Genomic DNA, 23,662 nt, shown 5'->3' with positions numbered 1-23,662 from the left:
GTTAACTGGTCTGCAACTGTAAGAAACTGTAAGAAGAGCCGATGGCCAATATGATCCCCACAAATGCATGTTTTCTTGCTCAGAATACTTACAAAGTTTTTAAAAATGATGACACAGAAAAATTGCCAATTAAAGCCATCATCACAGGAGACATGTTTTACATGTTCAATGTCAGTGTGGACTCCAAAATTAACAGTGCTTTATCCTTAAATTGAAACCTAACAGCATCACAGCAGACTTCGAAGTGGGACTGACACACGGTTTCATTAAAACAAAAACGGTGTAGTTTATTGCAAGTATGTACACACCTTTCACTCAGCTTCAAACCTTGTACAGCTTTGTAAAGAATATTTAATTACCCAAGTCATTTTGCAGACAAATGTACACAAATATCATACAGTTACTTTTACCAGTTTACAAAAAAAATCACAATGTACGGTCGTTAACACTCACTATGCATTATGAGGCTACATTTTAAAGGTTCTGCATGGGGGATCTATACCCTCATGTTTTATACTCAGCAAAATAATCATATTAGTTTCTGTAACTGAGAATATGACTTTGATATCATTTGTGAAAAATCCAAGTATTCCATACTTGTATACTTTCTGGACGGTATAACTCAAAAGCAATAAAGAGAAGGAAAAAACTTTTTTCTTGGGAGCTTTTCTTCTAATAATGCACAAAACTCTATGGAATTCCAGTCACACTGAGCCAGCCACAAGGAACCTAATCTACACAAGAACTAACCACTGTTTGTAGAATTGGCATTCCCAGCCAATTTCCTTGTCAGATTAACACCATGGCCTTTTTCTCCCCAGCTCTGAGTAGTCTATTTGCCAATACTGCATTCAAAGCAAATTTTTGAAGACGATTCTCTAAGACTGGACCTTTACCGTTCAAACTTTTTTCAAAATTATATTGAAAGCAATGCTTGTTTGATGAGGCCTTTTTTTAAACAAAAGTCCCATTTTCAGTTTAGCAAATTAATTTACAAATTCTCAGAACCACTCATAAAAGGCAAATAATTACATGTACTTAGTATTTTGTGCTTAGCTTTGTCTTTTAAAAAACTCTTGAACCTTGGTACTGCCATTACTAAACTTGTAATAGTGGATATAACTTCGGCAATGGATAAAATTCAAACCCATTAGAGGAAGTCCCACCAGAATACTTTTCCCTTCATATTTCCAAAGGGGCTTGCTAAGCACAATGCGGGTAGGGGGGCATTGTCCTGCTAAGATTCAGACCATTCCCGGTTTGGCATACATGGGCAGGTGGTAGTAGTTGTAACTCAGGAAGCTCAGGAGACGTGTCTCCAGGGATCGCTTGTTGCTGCTGCTCTCAAAATGCTCCTCCAAGTATTTGCGCTCTCGTTTCTCCAGCTACAGTGACAGGTTGGAGGGGAGGAACGAAGAAATGAGAATATGACGACCAAAGACGAATCCAACAAATAGATGGGGGGGTAAGATGAGCAGCAGGAATGGTGGTACACCTGTTTGGAAGTGGTGTTGTCTCTAGGGCTAGGGTTGAGTCTATCACGAGTCCTTGCAAAACCGTTGCATTTCCATCAAATGTCCATTGTAAGGATGCCAGACTTAAGCCAAGTTATGAGCTATTCTGGTCAAACTGTGACAAAAGCATCCCCTTGAGGTCAAATTTCATCCTGCAACTCATGACAGGCCTTGTGGCTGGACTAATGAAAGACCTTCTGACTAGACTGTTAGTTCACTGCTTGTGACCATGCGCAAACAGATCTGATGTAGAACTGGAAACCAACAGTTGATTTGAATTTGACCCGGATCAATGCAATGCTGACTCTAAGTTTGGTGCTCCACCATTCCTTCACTGGCAATGGAAAGTTTCCGTTTTATTGCAATGCATCACCCCTATTTCACCAGGTGTACTCTCCCCCTGGGGTCACACCAAACTGAAGTCAAGATGACTCACATAGTAGAAGCCGAATGGAGTTATCACAAGACTAACAATGCTTCTGTACTGGGTGTGTACTAACCTCAAGGTCTTGATCAATGAGCTGTCTGACCTTTTCCTCAAGAGAAGTGACATCCACAGCCTGAAAAATGTTTACAATTAAAAAAGTAATTACGATTCTCTCTACCTAGCTGTATTTCGTGCTTACTTGAACTCAGTGCTTAAAAAAATGAAAACTGATTAGATTAATGCAGGACCAAATAATTATTCAGAAGGCATTTACATCAATGACCCCAAGCAGTGATATGCACGTGACTTGGCTTAGTGGGATTTTGCAAGATCACCCAAAATTTACTTGAATTGGAAAGGTCTTTAAAAAGAGGTATTTAGCAGAAGAGTTACTGTCTGTGGATTTTCATTGCATTGAATTAGATGACATGTTTTTGACAGCAAGGGTTGGCATTGAGCACCATCTGCTATCCTGAGCTATTGCAATCCATTCAAAATTCAAACGGAGGTATCACAGATACTGTGTTTCAATAGGACTCTAGAGGTTGTAACCTGATGCGATATGACGTACAAAAGTATTTCAGGAAGCATGTGGAGGTGTGTGCGTTTTCAAATCTGCGTATTTCTATTGGCAAGGTGCTAGGATATTGAGAGACTTTGAAGGCTCGCACATTTCCGCGCACATCTGTATAAATTGAAGGCCATTGAAATTGACCATCAAAAATCATGTGACTTAAAATCTGCTATTAACTGGATGCAGGTCAATTTCTCTCTGGTGGAGAAAAAAATTGAGGAATTGTAAGTCTAGTGATCTCACAGGTCTCTGCACCAGGAGTTCTCGAATCTCCTGCCGGAAGTCCGGGAAGCGGTCATGGAAGATGGCCAGGCACCAGGTCTCCCGGAAAAAGCTATAGAGGTCAGGGATCAGGCCCTCGTCAAACCGTGACACCAGGTTGTTGAGGAAGCGCTCGTGGAGGTCATACAGGCACAGAAGGTTGCTGGTGTCGATGGTCTGCATAGGAGGGAATTGTGAAAGACGGGAACATACTTTATGCAAATCACAGATGCACTGCAATGGTGAGGTGGAAAATGGAAAAGTGACCTTCAAAGACGACAAGAGGACAACATTACTGCCGCAGTACCATAGAACTCCTGTAATAGGGATGGTCACAGCTATACACTGCACCTTAAGATCAAGCACCTTGGGTAAATACTAGAACGTTGTGGCTGTATACTCTCAGTAAGTTACCTCTGGAGTTCAACTGGTTGGAAACTGTACAGATTCTGATTCAAGCTAGCTTCATAAAGCTACACTGGTCACATGAACAGGTTCCACTTATTCTTCAACTCGTTAATCAGATTCCAGATCTATAGCCTGCTGCTTTGAAATGGGCAACATATCTTATAACAGTGCAATCCATCTATATTGTGTTTAGGGATTTCTAACCTACACAAATGTAGCAACAAAGCTTTGAAATATCATGCATTTGACAACAAAATTAAAGGCAAAATTTCCTCCAATTCCCTTTAAGGGATGAAATCAACAAGTTTAATTACAAAGCTAGCAATGGATGTCGTCCCACAAGACCGACTTTCCATCTATGTTTGCACATTCTACCCTTGGGAAGCTTTAAACCCTTCGTGCCGGGACGCGGGTAGAGCCGCCGTAAAAATTGAGATCCTCAGCCCGCTTTTCAGCTGTTATTCTCGGCCCACGCTCGAGCGAACACGGTGAAAGAAGGCAGACCCTGGCTCTTGTATATATGGTGATTGGCCTTTGTGTGAACCCCAGAAATGAAAAGACCGAATTTGCATCATAATCACCAGCTTCACAATAGTCCCCACTTTGAAAAGAGGCAACGGGAATGTGGAAGCATGAGTAGTGCCGCATGCCACTGAACAATGAGCCTTTTTACTGTGTAATTCAAAGCGTGCAGAGCACGCAGGGCCACAAACCGAGAATTTGCAGTTTGGCAGGTGGCCTTTGTGGCCAAGCGAGGCTGGAATTCTTGGTGTCGGCTTTCGGGAAGAAATTCCTGTCGTCAAGGGGTTAAACATACCTCCTTTGCCAGACAAGTAACAGTCTGGATCTTGTTGTATTGGTTGATGTGAAGCCTAAAATAATCCTGAGAGGAACCTTCTTGGTCTCCTGTCATCAACACACGTCCCTAACCAAAAACAAATACATAATACTGAATAACGATCTGTCATTGGTGCGATAACGAATTTCAAAACACGGAACATTGCTATTCCATCTAATATATTCTTCTTGTGACATATTTCCGAGTTTTCAACTGGGTCTGACTGTACGATACAAAACACGGTACAGAGAGCCAATGAGTTTCCATTTTTATAGCAGTGTTTCCCTCGGGTTATAAACTGTCCCTTACACAGAACAACTCAAAACACCTCAATATGAATGAAGGCTAGGAAATCAAGTAATTTGTTTTAGTTTTTCAAATCAAATCAAATCAAATCAAATTTTAAAAAAATCTACATCCAGACACAAAGTGATATAATTCCTCAATCCATTTTTGACTTTGGAAAGCACCGACTGAGTGACCGGTCCCCTTCACCTTTTCAGTTATGTGTTTCACCTTTCATTGTCAGCAGGTTGCATGTTCTCAATTTCAATGGTGGTGGTTCAACTTGAATGTTCTGTTTCACTGATCAAACACTGAAGCAATGCGTAATAACAAGAATACATATTTGACTCTACATTGGGGGGATAAAACAATCAGCAAAGTTGATTGCTGAGAGGAAATCTGCGCAACCTAAGCCAGAGATGAAACCACCCACCACAAGCAAACACTTGATGGTGTCATCAACACCTTTTTTTGGGTACAAACATGGGTTATCTTATGATCCATTCACTTTTTTAAAAAGTGGAAGAATATATCTCCTCATCCATCTACGATCTACTTCCTTGAGAGATAAACTATGTGTAGATGTGTAAAGCCTGATATCCTATCCTTACATAGTCCAGCTGGGCCATGTCTGCCTCCAGAGGGGTGTCCAGGCTGGGCTTGCCGATGTGCAGGTAGTTCAACCCGCCCGGCAGGTACGCCCCTTGCACCTTGGCCTCGGTGTAGATGGGGATGAGGGGCATTGGCTCCACAGGTGGGGCAATGTCCGTTTCCAAGGTGGGGTCAAACAGTCGCAGCATGGTGGACGCCAGGGCACTCCCGACCTCCTTGGAATTGAAGTTGGCATGGGACCTACCAAAATCAAATATGTTCAGGTTGGAAAAAATATAGTCTAAATCATGGTCAATCTATGCCATCTTTGCACTGGAAATAAGTAAACCATGGGGTATCAAAACACAACAAACACAGAGAATGGTCTCAAAATGAAAAAGATATTCATCAGTTGAAAAAAACATCTCTTATCAAAGGAAACTGGGAATGAAATTTGATCTGTAGGGGGAATTCCTATACTTTTTGAGGCCGGGATGGTACAAACTCACCATTGGTCAGCGTGGTATTTGCGTTGGAATTTTGTCAGTGGTCCAGCACCTCTGATAGACAGGTCATTGGTGTGGAAGTTGGCATCGATGACTAACTTGCCATCAAACACCAGGCAACTGTCATTGATGGCTACAAAGGGACATTGATAACAGTATCAGTCCAAATTGATGGAAAAGGGTACATAGCATGACCCAAGGAAAAGTAAGCAAATGGGATCAAGTGCCTTGCTTGAGGACGCAAAAGATTGTCTTGTTCAAGTGTCACAGTTACAAGAACTAAATACTATGAGCAACAAACTGTGCAACTACTATGCACAGGTAAAGAAAAAAGGCAAAATGTTATTGTCACTAAAGAACACTTGAAAGCCACTGTTGCAACCTTAATTGGCTCCAATGCCAAATACAAATTCCTGTACAGTCCAAAGTATTGATTTATAGCTTCAAGTGCTTGAGGGTGCATTCAACCAAATCGTTGTATTTCTGCGCGTGAGCTCATTCATATTTTGTGATCCCACAGGATTTTTACCAGAAGACAGGCCATTATAAGGAGAGATCCTAGAAATATTCCTATAAATCCCAATTTTGGGACTGATAGTTTCCAGTTTGGGGTATCTCTTTCACAATTTGGATAGGGGCGGGCGGCTACATTCAACAGGCGGCGCTATTTCGGTCCGATTTTGCACTGTTTGCTAGAGGCGTGTATTTAGTGTAGTGCAACCTGCTTGAAGGCAATTAACGCGATGCATTTCCAAGTGCTGCATTCATATAGAAAACTAGTCTTAAAACCACCTGCTCCTAACTGAAATACAGGAATACAATAAACAATATCAAATAAAACAGAATTCACATCAACTGCTATTTTCCGTCTGCTTTAGTTCAAGCTCTATACTTTGAAGTATTAGACTGTCCTGCGCCACGGCTCTAACAGATACCTTTGAAAGCATCATAATCAACTGCCTTGTTGTTGAAGCAGAGGAAGGCAGAGCATTCCAGCTTGATGGGCTTGGTGTCCGAGGTGAAGGAGGCACAGTAGACCTCGTCCCCTCCCTTCCCATCATTCCACTGGGCGAGGTAGAAGCCTGTTTAAATCATTCACAAATTCTGTTAAGAATTTTGTAGACTTTCTTGTTGTTTTTTAGAGTGCCATCTGAAAGGACAAAATGTGGCTGGAACTTTGATTCTTCCCCCCTATATTCACCTCAAAAACTGTTAGGAGTTCATTCACACAAGTATAAAATGAAAATAAAATCGTGCAACAGGAAGCATATCAGATATTTGACAACAAAGATATTTGGCCCTGTTGAGTTTCTGTTGCATTTCTATGGACTCCCAATGATGTTTCTTGCAATTCTCCAGACTTCGCTATTCAACAACATGCTGTCATGTCAATAACAAAGGCACAGTATCAGTCTGGGCTTGGCTCATATCCAAAGCCATCATGACGCAGGTACCTACCATCAAACATCTGTACACCCTGCGCCTCAATGGCTTCATGCACTGCCTTCTCAACCTGAGCGTTGTTGAAACAGGTGATGCTGTACTCGAGGGGCGGTTGCACAAAGCAGATGCGCAAGCCTGGCACGCCAATAGCAAGCAGTGACTGGACAGCAGAGTAGGCATCTAGGGTGCGTCCGTATACGATGGCCTTGCCTGAGTTAAGAACACAGAAGAGTCAGTCAGAGGTAAGTGTTACTAACATACGCAAAATTCATTTTTTTTACACTTCAAAGAGACCCCTGAGAACTGTTCTGTCCATAAATCCGAGGACTTCCCTGTTCTTAGAAAACTCACTAAACGACATGTAGAATGAATTGATGGCCTCGCTACTAATCCCCTCCCCCAAACTTGGAAATTGTTCCGTTGCCATTGCCTGTGATACTGGGTACTTGGTACTTTACCTTATTTCAGTGTGATACTTAAAGTTTCCCGAGAAGATTTCAAGGGCTCTTTAAGTATTAACTTCCATCATGTAATTCTGAAATTTTCAGGGCATTCTTCAATGTCTCGATACACAAAATTTTGTAGTTGCCAAAGCTGACTCTTGAAGCTTAATACTGTCTTTTCAATTGACAAAGCTTGCTCCTAAAATACAACCTGTCTGCTTTGTACAAAAGCACAAGATTCATATAAATGTGTACATCTAAAGAGAAGCTCTATAACAAGTGGAATTAGAGTGCACTCTACAAACTCTTTGAAAGGAGAAGTAATTTGGGAAGCAAATATGTACCATGTCAAGTGCCCATGATATTAAGCTACATGTAAACTGAAAGTGTCCGATTTTGCATTACAATTTACATTAGGACAAAATCTATTTAATCATTTAATTAATGCCAGGGCTTGATTCCACAGAGCTGCATCAAAGGTAAAACAGTGTGTCAAATTTGGTTGCTCAGAAGCAAACAACAAGCCACAATCAATAAATGTCACATGATATTTTCACTGGTAACTTATTTCGGCTCTCCGCTTAGCAGCCCCATGAAAGTCATCCCGGCTTAAATACAGGTGAATATTCGTGTTTGAAACTGCCCATACCTTCAACATTCACAAAGTGCTTGTTCAGCCATTTAAGCACCCGGGCAGCGTCATGCTCATCATTGACTACAAAGACATTCTTGGGCACTCTTCCTGTGTAGCGGGCATCGGGCTTCTGGGGTAAGGAGGTGTTAGTGACAAGCTGAGATGTATCCGCCCCCGTCGGGCAGCTGGTCTGGTACTGCTGCCCAGTACACAAGATCAGATGGTCGTATGGCACCTTGGCTCCTCCAGCTACTTTGACATACTTGCTACCTCTGGGCACATCAGAAGAATAAAAACATCATCACGGACTGTACTTAATTTTCCGACTATACTGGATACCGGTCTTAACAGATATACAATACTTGTGAACCTTGGTAGCAGTGTTGTAGTCGAGACCTCTTAAGACCATTACAAGACCCCACAAAACCCTCACAATATCTACACAGACCTATTCAAGTAACAAGCTATTCAAATGAATTGCAACAAAAGCATTCCTTTGTCATTGTTCACCCTGTTACTAGTGACTGGTTTCATACATGGTCTTGTGCCTAGTTTTGTGAAAGATGCTGTGATGGTTTCGGCCACAACACTGCTTGGTAGAACTTCCATATCAGCAAAGCATGTACAGATGTATTATTAAACATATACATTTCAATGGCATTACAATTCTGTAATAATAAAGTCAAAGTTAAGACCTTAAATCAAAAAGTTGGAGAAACTTGCAGATGCTAGTTAAGGACCACATGTTTTAGTCAATTAAAGTGTCATTTTGTATAAAGACCTGTCAAATTTGTCATCTTCCTCAACAGTTCTGCTCTGAGACACCATCTGAATACGGATCATGGTAAAGGAGGGGAAGCCTTGGTGGTAGGGGCTTTGATGTACTGTGAAGGAAGATGCGATCTGGGCCAAATGCACATCTATCTCATCAGCGATGGGAAAAGAGAGATGACAGGTACTTGAATGCTGTTGCTGTCACGCGAATGCCCACATGCAGCAACTGTGTTTGCTCCCATGCCATTGAAAATTAGTTATGGGCATGCACTGTGCCAAAAACCCCCAGATCAATGCACGCACAACACAGGTTCTGGCCATACTGAGGCTGCTGTAGGTGATTCATATCCGCTGCACAGAGTCTACTGGAGGAAAGTTCCCAGTCCTCACCTGTTAATGGCTACCATCTGGGCTGCGACCACATTGATCCAAGAGCGCAGCGATATCTGGGCCAGCCGATCCTGGGAGTAGCAGTGGCTGGTGGACAGGAAGTTGGCCCGGATGGGGTCAGGGGCCAGTTCCCCTGGCAGACCATTGGGGGAGATCAGGACCAGGTTGTTGAAGCGCAGGTGTGGGCTGCGGGTTAATGTTTCAATGTTCACAGCTTAATTTCTATGATCCTCGTTCAAATGGACTATATCCAGATTAGAATGTACTACTCATGAGTTACTTCTGCTGCTGCTAAAAACTTGCCGAATAACAGTTTCATGGAAATCCAAAATGTTACGTGGAAATCTATTTCATCGATTTAACAGCTCTAAGCTACCAATTTCAAGTCTCAAACTGCTTTCCTTTTGACCTCTGACCTACTTCTCAGCTTACTGTGGGAATGTAATGGTTAAACCAATACCATTTTACCGTTCAGTTTCTTCACTATTCACAAAAAAAATCAATTTACTTGAAGTCTAAGTTATTTTTGAACTTCACAGGCTTAGCATTGTTGCATTACAGGGTGCCGAAGTGACTTGAATACGTCATGTGCACAATTAGTGTGTAAAAGGCATTAGCGCGAGAACCAGTGCGTGAACCAACACGCGCATGTACTCCATTCGTTTGCACTGCACTTTCTGGTTCACAGTGAAGTCACACTTCATACTCTATGATATTCGTGGCCAAAGACAAAGCAATATGATTTTTAAATTACGTCTGTATATGCCACATGTCAAGTTTCTGGACCCCAAAATATAACCAGGGTCATATTTACATGAGCTATGATCTACTTGTACCATTTTGAATTTAGCGATTTCTGTGAAATAAAGTGTAGCACATTTCAAACTTGGAAGGTGATATAAAATGCATTGACTACAGAGATGCATGTCACTGTGCTACATTTATGGGTGTTGCAAGACCTTTTCCGGGGGAGGCCAAGCACTCCTCAGCAGCAAACTGACAAACCATTAATGGTAGAAGGGGGTTAATTATAAGGTATTTTAAAGCAAATTTTTCACCCATTGTTATCTTTTATTTTCATTTATTAACATTTTTCCTGTTCTGTTTTTATTCCCTTCAAAGTGCTCTCTTTCCCCCACCCCCCCTTCACGATGCCTTTGAATGCATTCCTTCCTCTCAGAGGGCAGGAAACCAAGGGGATGTACCAATGAATCTCACCAAAATGCCAGAGTCTCCAGAAAGGCCATGCCAACGTCTGAAGCCCCGACAACGACAATCCGAGCGTTGATGGTGACCTTGGGTTCAAGGGTCAACTTGCGGTTCATGTGACTGAGGGCGTACTTCTCCTGAGGGGACAGCAGAGAATCAACGTTCCAGGAAAATACTTGAAATACACCTCTGAATCTAAAGGACCAAAACTGACAGAATTTATTTGGATGCAATTTTTTCTTGCTCTGCATAAAAGAAAAGGATTCTAACCAGTGGAAGTGTGAATCATAAAATCTGCAGGCATTCTCAACTCCTCTTAATAAAGTGCCAAAAAAGAAAAATAAGTTATTTTGCAAAAAACTTGTGCAATACTCTGAGGATTGAAGAAGTCCCTTCTCCTTTTTAATATCCTTCGTATCTGTTGCCTTCCCAATAATTGTGGTACTTTTAGGTTCAACAGCACAAAGCCAGTTAATTACCTGTTCCTTGAGGACTCTCTCAGAGGGGGCATTACCGCCTAGCTGTTCCACCGGATACTCAATCTGTCTCCTGGCTCGCACTGGAACCATGTAGTTCAAGCTAGTTACCAATGAATGCTTGCTTCGTACCTGCCACAAGCAACATGTGACCAATTGTGAGGGCTCTGCATGCTAGCTAGTTTCATATTCAAAGTCCTGTAAGGGGTAACTAGAGAGATCAGAGGTGGGCTCCACACTTACTTGACATTCTGATCAAAGAGCTCACTGCATTAAACGTCATGAAAATGAGTGAATGACAAAACTTTCACCACAGGGTCTTTTAAAACACCATCCCCACCAAAAATAGGCTAATTCTTGCTGAATACAAAAGATGACTCCCCACATAGAATGCCATGAATACAACTGAAATCTACCCTCAGTAGAGACAGCAAGTGTTGCACGGTGAACATTGAATTAACAGGCTTTAAAAATCTCAATAAAGTAGAATCCATTAATTTGAAATGACTGGAGAAATTCTCACACCCGAAATATGTCATCTGTATAAAACACTGCTGAGAACCAGTCACAGGCAGTAGCCCCTAAACAAAACTTTCATTGGTAACCTGTCTGATGCTTTGCAAGATGCTTATATTGTATATAACGTGCTTACTTCCTGGGATGCATAAGCAGGGTAGACGGGATAGTAGAGACAGGTGAAGTGGGCCTGCCTCAAGACCTCTTTCATCAAGAATTTGGTCTGATGCTGGAAGATGGGATTGAGGGCAAGGTGATGGAGGTGGCCGTGCTCGTCCCGCCGGTGGTGGTTGAAGTAGATGAAGTCCTCGATGTTGTAATGGGAGCGGATGTACTCAATGTCCTCCTCCTGCCGAGTAATGGCCACACCCACAACCTGGTTCAGACAGGTGGCAACGTAGGCCTGCATTGGCGTGCCATCCTGGTATTAAAAAAAAGAAATAGTCTTAGCTATGCCTCGGCAGTCACAGTAATAAGATGTCTGTCAAAATCATATACTTCTTGCAAAGTCCAAAAGAATATAGAATGTGATCTGGTTGCAACAGACAGTCTAGAATATTTGAAGTCTGTTAAAAGTTTTGGTCATTCCTACCAGTGGCACAACTTCAAGTCTACCACATGACTTTAATGGAAGGGCAGGTTTGTGCCAGAGGAAAAGAAGTTCAAGCCAAAATATATGTCCACGATATTGTTTCACATCTTAATGGCAATCAGTATTTTGAGGAAAAAAAATCAGTCCCCAAACCATCTTTTGTTTTCAAAGTACTATTCTAATGTCTATGGCTCGGCTACCCAAAATTCCTTGACCAGCACCAGCCAGTAAATTCTTGAATGATCTCCCAGAGTTCAGTTGGTATATGCACAGATATATTCAAGAGGCACTTTAAATTTCAACCAAATGTTCCTTACAGGATCTCTCCTGGCCTTGTTGTACTGCCTGAAGTCTGCCATCAGGCCTTCCTTGTTGTCAATGTATTGGATCAGTTCCTCCACCCCTGGCTGGTCGCTGGTGCAGGCAGGACGGACCTGGAAGGACTGGAGAAGGCCGCAGCGATTGAAGACGTAAAGCTCCTGGGGCAGGATGCTGGGGCACTTGGGGGTCACTCGCTGAGGATGAGATGACGGGGGAAATCAAAATGGTAGGACTTTTAGCTCCGCTGAACCTTGCTACCAAACTTCAGCATACTTCACAATGGACCGCATGTTTTCACATGTCCTGACTTTTTCGAGGAACAAGTATTCAGATTATGGAAAAGGGGATGACATTCGGTTACATTTTTCTTTCACAGAATTTTGATTAAATCACACGGGAGGCTTAACTTTCTTGATTTTTAACACAACTGCAGCTTCATTTGTTTTTACTGTTTTTAACTTTCTTTCAATTTACTCAAAACACAACACAAGAATGCCATGTCTACAAGGAGTCTGTGGAACACTTCCTCTTATTCCAAACACTGGACAAAATGCTCAGACAGTCACACTGGAATAAGTTCTTGATGAGACTGGAGATGGCAATACTGCACGAACATCCTGACAAAATACTTGGAATCTGCTGCCAGGAACGGAAGGAGTATGTCTGTTTTCTATGAAGGCAATGCACGTACCACAAAGCTCTGCAAAAGAGGAAACTCGGGCACCATGTGGGGCATGGTGAGGATGCAGAAATCCCTGTCAGGAAACAGGGAGAATGCCATCGGCAGAAAATCCAGGGATCTACATAAAAGACAACAATTTGCTAATAGCTAGTTTCGCTGGATGGAGGTAGTTAAATGCGTCATATTTCCCAAGAGATGAACTTTTATATTTAGAAAAGCTGGCGTTTCACCATTTTTTCTGCATGAGTAACAAACACAAAACATTTGATATGCCAAATCTGTCATCTGCAGGGTATCTTGACTTTGTTTAAAATAAAGCATTTCCACACCAGTCCTGTCCATAACCATCAACAAGGCAATCCTTAATGCTTATAGACAAGCACTGATAGTAGTGTTTATCCTAATCAGGCAGGCAATCGCACATAGGCCATCAACAAGGGCAAGTTCAATGAGGAACTCTCTAATCATAGCTGGGCTTTTTTTTTTAATGAACGCACAATATTTGACAAAAACTGACCCAATCAAATTGACTATTTTAGACTACCAGTGAAGAGGTTGTTGCCATCTACAGCTGTCAATCACTGATCTCCATGTATGAAATCTGGATGGCTTTATTGGCCTGTCTGTCTGGTACATTTAGAAGAAAGTTATTCATTGGTTCCGATCCTGCCACTGAAATGTGTAGTAGGAACTGGTCTGCAATTAATGGATGAAATCTGTGTGAATATATTTTTTCTGAAGGTGTTAGATGGAGGCCGGTGATGTCACTTCTATTAGCCAATGGTCATCCAGATTGATTCAAACGGAGATCAGTGTTGTCATCGGCTGTGCTAATCAGGAACCAAGTTCTGTGACGGCGTTCAACCACAAACCGTCTGCAAATCGTTTGCTATCAAACACTCCGCACACAGGCACAGGGTACGTAACAAATCAATTGGTGGCGGTTTTCAATCCAGGCTGCATGTATTTGTTCAATCTCGTCCTTGTTCACTCGCCTCATCTCATATTTTTCGTCAATGCAGAACAGCTGGATGATGAAACTGTTCGACTCCCCTTGATACACAGGGTCAAACCTGGGGGTGGGGACTGCAGGCTCTGGGGTGGGGCTCAGCTCTGGTAAGAGTGGGGCTACTTCAGCATTCTCCGGCACTGAATGAACTGACACAGATTTCTGGAAGAGGACGAAAAAAGGACAATTGCATGTAAGACTTAACAACGATCACAACAGAAGGAACAAGAGGATATCTGTAGAACCACGTACACATTTAACAAATCTTTAATCTCTCTGGTGAGTTGCGTTTGTGGGCATGGATCCGGGGGGGTACAAGGTTGAACCCCCCGAACTCTGAGACCCCCCAAAAAGGGTAAAAAAGGGAGAAAATAATAAGTCAAGTGCACCAATATCATTATAAACAATGTATGTCATGTACAATGTTTCATCAGCATTTCTGCTTGTTCACAAAGATGAGACATTACAAGAATTTCTGGCCTGAACTCCCCTCCCCCAAGAAAAATTCTGGATCGGCCCCTGGTTTGCCTCTTAAAACCTGTACGAACACAATGTGTTAAGCAGTATACTCCACATGTTGTCAAGGACTGCCAGATTCCAACTTTTGGGAAAGAGATTAAATATCCCATTGTGTCACAGCAAACATTTGCTGATCTCGCCTTGCAAACCTTCAAATATTACAGTAGTGGGGTAGTGTAGTGACAAATGACGCTTCTGTATTTGTGGAAACAAGAAGCACTGTGGTGGTACTTTCCCCACGTTCCCTCAGAGGCGGTCTATGAGCACCACAAACTTACAATGGGTGTAACTGCCCACATACATTCAGGTGGGTACATCACAGAATCGGATTTCTGGCTGTTCCATCTGCCATTTTATTCACCATTTTCAGTTTAAATATTCTCAGTAAATTTCTATCGTAGTGATGATATGAACTTTGGGAAATCCCTGCATTCAACAGCAAATGACTACTTTTTGAAAAAATTCAAGGTCTAGAATCAACATTACTACAGATTCCACTTTTGTGATCTCTCAATTTGAAGTCTTTTTCAATCTCTGTTACCTTTGATCCAGTGGATTTGATGGATTCTGCATCTTCCTGCTCACTCAGTAGTGAAGCAACACTGTGTACAAGCAAAACGTTGGCAGGACAAAGTCACAAAGTGAAACTATGTTGCACTAATTATATACTGTTTCATTCAAGAACTTTGGAACACTGAATTAACTTAAACATTAGATGGTCTAAAAAACAAAATGTCAATCTTATTTTGGGGTTTCTAGTGTAAATCAAAAAAGGAAAAATACAGTTTTTAGTTACCTTGCCATGTGTGCATCGCTCAACTTGGTATGAATCTTCACATCAGCTGACTCAACGCCACTAGCTGAAAACATTATATCACATTAAAAACATGACTGGAGCATCAACCTTTAGATGCAAGCCTTTCTCCGAGGGCATCATGCTAAGGGACTTTTAACCATATGCAGCTGGGGAGTCCGGTTTTGGGCACATAGGCTTTATACAAGAAACCAGGGAGTCTGAAACTAGACAAAAGAGCTGGGCTTTGTATCAAAAGACTGTACTCCGAACAAAAGACAGACCTGCTGGGAATTGGCAACATTTTTTTTCAGTTGTCAATAGTGGAGGAAATCCATCCTTATTTTGAGAGATTATACCACTGTTTGCACTCCAGCGATGAGTGATACAATACCGCGGCATGCTAATCTGGCCCCTATTGAAAAGATGCCAGTAGTGCACTGGGCCAGTTTACTGCACAATCTGGGCTCTTTTTACAAGGCGGCAGGCCTGGCTGAAATACTCGGGGTCAGCAGATGTTGTCTGTCAGATTAGAGTAGTCACCAAACAGCTATTTGTGTAGGTGTAAACGTTCAAATGAAGCTATGATTTTTTGAAGAATTTTGAAAATGGAAAATCTTGAGAATCTCCAGGTTTTACATCATGCAACTTCAAATTCCACCCGGCAGCCTTGCATCCCATTTCATTGTTATCTCAAAGGTTGCAGTAAAATCAAAACCAGGTACACAAAAAAAGATTTATAAAAAAGAGCACACAAAAAATCTAAAACCAAAATTTCGACTTAACTTTATCAACGAAAAAAAATATCAATAGTACATGCCAAAACAAAATACATACTGACCACTGGTTCCTGGCTTGGGTGGCTGTGCTGGAGTGCCCTGGGAAGGCAAGGTGCTTGCAGCAGGTGTTGCCTTGCTGCCACTGCCTGGCCTGGCTGCAGTAGACGGGGTCGGTACAACAGTGCCATCGCCTGGTACAAATGAATGAACCAATACATCAAATTACTCCTACCAACCCTGTTTATTATTGGAAGAAGGTATCTCCTGGTAACTAACATTATATGATTGGAGGTGCCAGTACACATCACTGACAATATGCTGTATTCTTCACTTGCATGTAGCAGAGTACAGTTATGATACTAAGAGACGAACTGTGCTAACAGAACTTGATTTGTAAAAGAAACCTGAAAATAGTTTGATTTCATTATCTATTTTACCAAAAGGATCTAAAAATAAACATCTTCAAGAAAAAAATGTGACGATGTCATAGGCAAAATAACCTAACCACTATGATATCACTGATTCATTTGATCACTGACCAACTGTTTACGACCGGTTGATTTTGCCTGGGTAATAGATAGATAAAAAAGCATCAACAATTGGCATGGCTACTTTTGAGTTGACAGTCATTAAAAGATTTGGCATGATGTATATCGATAGAAACAACCAACTTTTTACCCACGTACCGTAATCCATTGTTATCAGGATGAGCAACACAACAATGACGAGAGCTCAGTGTGCTCATTCTCTGGTGCAAATTTAAACAAAAACACTTCTTTTGTAGGAGCAGGTCACATTTCATAACCGCAGCACCCGGCAAAGTCAAATAGAAGTCCACCAGTGAGCTGCCGGTTGGATTTTGCTTTCGCTGCCATTTAAAGGGGGTGTTAATCAAAGGTTCAATGTTGTTAAAATGCTGCCCCATGGCAGCAACCCTCGGCATAACCATGTCATTTGGTTACTGCCTTTGTCCTGCTCACCCTTCCTGCTGGAGATGGAGCTTGATCTAGAGATGGGTTTGTCTATGCCGCTCTGTCTCCCTTCCTGATCCTCTTCCATGACCGGCTGCTCCTCTGACAGTAAACCAAAGCAATCATTAGGTTTAACAAAAGAAAATCAGTTTGACATTCTTTCCAATGTAGTCACAGGTTCCAACAAGTTGATATATGCTTTCACATAGTCCATATTTCTGTGAAGTCCTTAGGTGGATAAAGATACCTTTAGAGTGTTAGTAGCAACATAGTGTTGTGAAATTACTCAACATGAACTGTTGATCAATTATTAGTTAATGATTATTGGTTATTTCTGGTATTATTACCTGACAGCGCGCTCTGCGATTATTAGTTCGCTCACGTCGTGTCTCCAGTGTGCATTGACAGTGCACAGTTGAGTTACCGCTGCATGCGCGCTATCAGAGCCACATGTAAACAGTGCGCACTTGCTTGCTTGGTCGCGCTAGCGCCCTCTTGCGGTGAGCATGAGACACTAATGTTCGCTACGCAGCACGCTGTTTTGTTCTACCTTATGTGACTTATTAGTAAATGTTATGATGGAATGTTCTGTTCTTAACACTCTGTAGAAACAAGCCCAACCTGTATAAATAGCCACGCTAGATTGTAGATAGGGAGTTCGTGTTCTGACCTTGGACCATTCGGATCTGTGCCCGGAATTAAACCAGCTGTGAAGTATAGATCTGTGTGACTGCCCTTTAATTTGCCCGTTTCGACTGCGAACCCGCGACCATATTTTCGAACAGCACAAAGACTGCTTACTAATAGAAACAATAATCTTTAAGAATGCACGAAATAAGAGTGACTCTCAAAATGTGTCAGGACTGGACTGAACAAAAATTTTCAATCTGGTGACCAACCTTGTGGGGGAGGGGTAGGAGGCACAAGGATATCGTCTGGGTGGGGCTTGCGGAGACCATGGAAGGGACCCAACTCAAAGCAGCTGTTCAGCAGGTTGAGGTTGATGTTCCTGGAGATGCTCATGAAGCCTACAGCGGTGCCCTCACTCTGGGAAGGTAGCACAAATATAATGACACCAAAAAAGTTGAACCAAATGGGATTGAGTCAAGCTAAATTGGATAGAGCATGCAAATATAAAGATCCGCTCGAGTGCACAGATCAAAAGGTCATTCTTACCATAAAGTTTGATCCCCTGTTTTAAAATTGCAAATTAATTTTTCTCAAAAAAAAAAAAGAGATAAACTTCTGCTATATGAAATGCAATTTTACAATGGTAACCACAACTGATGAAACAAAGGACAAAATGACCAAATAAAATAAATCTTTGGAGCCTGATTCTACATTTAATGTAACACAAGTTCCAACCATAAAAACTAGGCACGACACTGAAATATCTTTAACGAGGAGTACATTTTCTGGTACCAGGCCATGAGTGTGTGTATATTTATCAATGTACCTCCACAATGATGGCATGGTTATCTTCATCCTGGGATTCTATCAGCTCTGCCAGGAAGTAATCTCCATATGTAGTCTTCAGCATGTCACTCTGACGATTGAAGATGGGGGTGAGATCGTCGTGATCTTCCACTCTAAAGCAGACAATGTCAAGGAAATGAATAAAGTAGCCAAGTGAAGTCTCTCTCCCAAAACACCCATCTCTCAAATGCCTTATCACAGGTCAGGGGATATAAAACCTAAAATCTCAAATTTTTCATAAGTTAAAATTTAAAGATTTGTAACTCGTAAATGTAATACAAATAATCACAACTTCCTAAGAAAAAAGGTGTTTTATATTCCTCTTTTTTTTCAATTGAACGATTATATACAGATTGAAATGTGGAGAACCTCAGGTTTTGATTTTGGATGTATCTTTTTACAGCCATTTGAGAAGGATGTTGCCACTGAGAAAGACTGCACCACGATTAAAACTGCCAGCCTTTTTTTCACTCTCAAAAATCAGCACTTCTGTAAATTTCCTGAGGCGGAGGTGAATAGCACAATTTCCACTCACTCGTCATGATGTACATTTCTAAGCCTTGAGGGGAATACACGCTCAAGTTAATGAACTTTTTAAGCCATCTCAACACAACTTACCTGGCTTTTCTCACAAAGAGCACTGGACAATGGTCGTGCCTGTGACAGACAAACACGGAGTGGCTCTCGAGGGGCTTGGCCCCAAACTTCTTGTCCAGGGGCTTGAAGATTTCGGCCAGGGCGGGCTCTGGGTAAATGCCACTGGGCACGACGAGATACAAGAAGTGGATATCTGGTACCGCATTGAAGACGGTGCTGTAACAGTTTGCATACAGAAACCAGCACTGTGATTATTGCGAGAGGACATCATTCAAGGATTAAAAATCATTCAGGGGTATAGGTTTTCACTGGTCATTATACTGACATTCAGAAACTGGTACTGGCCAGGCCAAATAGGTTTTACCAATCATAAGATAAATGGGAAGAATTCCATGCATGAATTTCACTAATTTTTCCCGGCAGTGACATCGGTCATCAGAAAGCAATAACAATGTCCACCCCCAAAAAGTCACATTTAGCATGGAAACTTGGAGGTCTTGCTTAGAAAACACACTCTTTTTAGACCAGTCTCATAGGGTTTGTGCACAGGGCATGAAGCACGTGTAAACATGAACTCTTTCCTATAGGTGTTCCAAATTAAAGCACACTGTGAAAGTTGTGCACACACAATTCTAGTGCAACACTTAACGATATCCCAAAATTTTCTGTGCACTGTAACACTTGCTAAATTCTTCAGAAAGACAAGAGCAAAATATACACATCTATTCTTACCGAATAATTTCTCTCGCACTTCCATGTGAGAACTCCTGTTTAGCTACAAAGTAGTGCATAAACAAGGTGTTCAAAGGCTGTAAACACAAAAGTACAATAACGCTGTAATTGTGTAATGGGAAATTTGTAGGCTTCACCTAGAAATAAACATGACTGGCAGTCAAATCCATTTCAGTTGTTTACTTTGGTCCTCTCACATCAAAGCTTTAAAAGTCAAACATTTCACACCAAGGAATCTTTACACCAAGGTGAATAACACCTTTTAAAGTAATTGCAAGATAAGATTGGCATCAATTTCCTCATGTAAAACAAGACACTGTACACCAGGTGAACAACACTGTACATGTAACTTCATTTCGCATTCTTTACTTCTGCTACCAAGTGTCTCACGCCACAAACAAAAAGGGAGCCCGCGAAGCAACAGGTGTGTGAAATAGAACTCCAGTTGTGCCAATAAGAAAATCTAAACTCAGAGGTAACAAGGCACAGCATGTGCAACCTTGCAACCATAAAAATGATGTTTAATACAGGGCAGCAAATAACATTGATGAGAAAATGAAGCCTCATTCCAACAGTACTCAGGAGTACTCACAGTGCACTCTTGGCAGTCAAAGTACGTGTTGAGCCAGTCCTGCCACTTGGCAGGGTCAACATCGGGCAAATTGGGGTAATCAAAGAAGGCCGACTGGGCAAGGATCTGGTCCTTGTCATTATTCAGAGTCACTGCCAACACAGCCTTCTCACTGTCAAAAAAAGAGAGAAAAAAAAGAAATTATCAGTATTTACAATAAGCATAGATAGAGTATGGTGAACATGAACTGGGCAATACAACAGTGGATGCCAACATTCAGAATTTGGCTTTGGCAAAATATAAGTCAATGAGATTCCTTGTTACATTCTGAAACTGAGAATTCTGACGCGTAATGATCAAATATGGAATCCTGCTGAACTAAACAAAAAAAGATTTTTTTATTTACTGTTGGAAACTGGGTTCGATTGAATGATACTTTACAAGACAAAATTCTCTGTGTATGCATGCTTCATCAATTTGGGGATACCAGAGCCTGTCCTTATGATCTGGCCCCAATTTCACGACACTACTAAGCACACAACCAGAGGCTCCATGTATTTCATGGAGACCATAAGCAGTATGCATACCAAAAGCATGCTCATCTTGGACGAAACTCCGCTTAAAGTAGTGACAAAATAACAGAAATCTCTATGTAAGTGCCACTGGAAGCAAAACCAGGCCAAGGACGGCAAATTTTTCTGCTACAGTAAGCACAACTTTTCTGCTACTAAGCAACTCTGTGAAATTTAGCCCTGAATAGCAAAATTCAAATTAGTCCTTAAGCTGTGATGGAAATATACTGCTTGCAATCTGTGTCTAAAAAATATTAAAGGGTTACAGAAATAGAAACCATTTAGTTCACCTGAAGTATTTCAAAATAACAATAAATACGTAACCATTTAAAAAACATCATAAATTTAATGTTCACCCGACACTGTTTCAGTTCAAGAAATACTCGGTAGGACTGTGTCTTTTAATTTCTACCTTGAACAGAGACAATGTTTGCCTCTGGGCCAAGCTACATCAAACAGAACATGGTCTATTGCGTGTGAGATTGCAAGTTCTGTGCGTTATGAACATGTACATGTATCGTTCTGGCGATAACGTCATCCAATCAGCCTGGGAGTGCGAACAGCCAAAGGGAGATTTTTTGTGGGCAAGAACTTTTTCATTCATTTTGGGGTCACAATTAATGGGGTAAACATAAAATATATGATGTTTTTGAAATGGTTACCTATTTATTGTTATTTTGAAATACTTCACATGAACTGAATGTTTTCTTTTTCTGTAAACCTTTAAAGCTGCCAACCAGTTGGGGCCATAATGATAAATTATTACATTGCCACAAACGCGGAAGGAGCGCAGATTATAACTTAACACTTAACTAAACTTCATTTAAAGTTTTTCTTTGCTCTGTTGTCCAAAAGTCCAAAGTGACTTCACAGAACAGACCCTGTCCGACTTCAAACTTCTGATTCAGGTTTGATTTGCTTTTGAATAATCATTCTAACACCTCAAGGATAGTTTAAAAAGGTCTTGTCATTTGACTTACATAAGGTTTACAACATTGACAAGACCAAACTGGGGTTCAGTGGATGGTCCAACCAGCTTCAGGATGCTGGGAGCATCTAATGACTCAGTACGGCGGGCATTGATGACCTCAGCTGGACCATTAGCTGACATCAGCACAGCAGTCATTGTGAATGGTTAATGGATTCTGAGGTGAAAAGTACATAGCAAAATTCAAAAAGAAGAATGAGCACACTGTACAGTATTTTAACACTAATACACACAAGCGACTTGATCAGACGAAGAGTTTTCCACAAACGTCTACTTGTCTTCATCAGTTTTCCAGTTAGACGAGCCACCTATGGGTAAAATGTTGTTGGTGTGTGTTGAAAATTCCAGTCTTCAAAGTCATCATGCTGCATGTGATTACATTACCAAGAGTCACTATAATTTGTGCACTTTGTTCTTTGACCAAAATTTGTTCTTAAATAAACAAATTTTTTATAGCTTCATTCTCACCAGTTGAAATCCTACATGAAATTATATTATGAAGAGCCTCAGATGTCATTGAAGCAACAGGAACAACTTCGTCTGCAAATGAGTTTGATCGGCAGTTGAAAAACTTACATCACCATAATTCGCCCATGTACATTGTGAACATCATTTTATCAGGTATTGGTAATGCCCTACTCCAGAAAAATCTGCCAGTTAATGTCTCTTGATGAGGAATTATGTTTTTCATCAATTACTTTGATTTGGCAATGCAGTTTGAGGAACAAACACCTTAAAATCTCCACAGTTTCACTTCCCATTACTTTCTCTTTTTCATCCTCCTAGTTTTATGCTTTTCAATTTAATTTCAAGTTACAGTGAGGCATGAATTTTTATTCTTTCAAATAAATTATAATTGGCATTAACATGAGTAACTGATCTGAATATTATGACAAAAAGGTCACAAAATGCAGCATCACCGAATCTGTCAGTCTGTATTCAGTCTGTAAAGTAAAACTCCATTTTCTACTGGCATTTTCCCAAATTCTCAGTGGAAAAGCTTTTAATTTGCACAAAAGCCTAGGCCTAATTAGGTAGGCCTAGGTCTACACATGGCCTAGTTGCGAAAAGAAAAATGCCGAAGTGATGATTGATCACTGACAGCAAATTAACAACAGTGCACAATTTCGTTCAAGATTTTCATGACGAGAAAGTTCGATGCGCGAATATGTGTGTGCGTGAATTTAGGGTAACGTTAGGCCTAGGCCCAGTGGCACTGCACGATAGCATAAGATTTGCGCCATTAGACAGGTGAATTCGGAGGATTTTGATTCACGGTACAAGCTATTTTGAGTGGAATGAATTAATGGGATGGAGAGCCTATGGAGGGTACTTGGACTCTACTATCGCCCGACCATGTCCAAATGTTTAAAGAGGTGATTTGTAGAGTTCAAGTTACTCGGACGACCTGGTATTTAGCACTGGTAATGCCGGTACCATGGGTACCACGCGCTCTTAATCTCACGAACATGATGAACGCGGCGGACAGAACGTCTAACCCCACAGTTCTGGGTGTATTTACTTGCAATGATGCGTCAAGATTTGCACAGTGCACATGATAAAAAGATAGAATGTAGCATTTGATAAATTCAGCTACATACGTCTCTCTGCTGGATCTAAGATTTATGCGTTTACGTGAAAATATCGGTGAAAAACTTCCGTCCTTTCCATTCGTAGAGCGTATCCTCCTTGGCAACAATTAGCCTCAATCTCTAAATATGCCTTACTAATAGCATATAAATCCACTTTGCAGAAAAAATTGAATGTATTT

The 23,662-nt window shown here is 41.2% G+C and overlaps 1 protein-coding gene across 4 annotated transcripts; it reads right to left on the bottom strand.

The window, feature by feature from the left end:
- Positions 1–261: 261 nt before the first annotated feature.
- cfap61 (cilia and flagella associated protein 61) lies at positions 262–23,612 on the bottom strand. 4 transcript variants are annotated; one of them, XM_022227476.2, is made up of 28 exons: positions 23,493–23,588; positions 22,360–22,431; positions 21,884–22,048; positions 20,353–20,503; positions 19,761–19,837; positions 19,050–19,244; positions 18,412–18,544; positions 17,855–18,002; positions 16,965–17,057; positions 16,047–16,175; positions 15,209–15,272; positions 14,954–15,014; positions 13,880–14,055; positions 12,894–13,002; positions 12,199–12,396; positions 11,426–11,710; positions 10,777–10,905; positions 10,307–10,434; positions 9,089–9,274; positions 7,940–8,196; positions 6,863–7,057; positions 6,340–6,486; positions 5,408–5,537; positions 4,919–5,159; positions 4,002–4,109; positions 2,759–2,953; positions 2,015–2,074; positions 262–1,385 (listed from the first exon to the last, which is right to left on the bottom strand). In XM_022227476.2, the coding sequence occupies exons 3-28, from the start codon at positions 22,027–22,029 to the stop codon at positions 1,245–1,247; spliced, it is 3,882 nt and encodes a 1,293-aa protein (XP_022083168.2). In that variant the 5' UTR covers positions 22,030–22,048; positions 22,360–22,431; positions 23,493–23,588; the 3' UTR covers positions 262–1,244. The 4 variants fall into 4 exon arrangements, with proteins under 4 accessions (XP_022083168.2, XP_086998317.1, XP_022083169.2 ...); XM_087142191.1 differs by having other exon boundaries at positions 22,375–22,431; XM_022227477.2 differs by lacking the exon at positions 22,360–22,431 and having other exon boundaries at positions 23,527–23,612.
- Between the last annotated feature and the right edge of the window lie 50 nt (positions 23,613–23,662).

Source organism: Acanthaster planci, linkage group LG01 (assembly GCF_054643075.1).
Source record: "Acanthaster planci isolate LZ-2023a linkage group LG01, COTS_SCS, whole genome shotgun sequence".
NCBI classification, from domain to species: Eukaryota; Metazoa; Echinodermata; class Asteroidea; order Valvatida; family Acanthasteridae; genus Acanthaster; species Acanthaster planci.
Note: the sequence above shows the minus strand (reverse complement) of the source record. Positions and strands in the feature narration are given on the sequence as shown.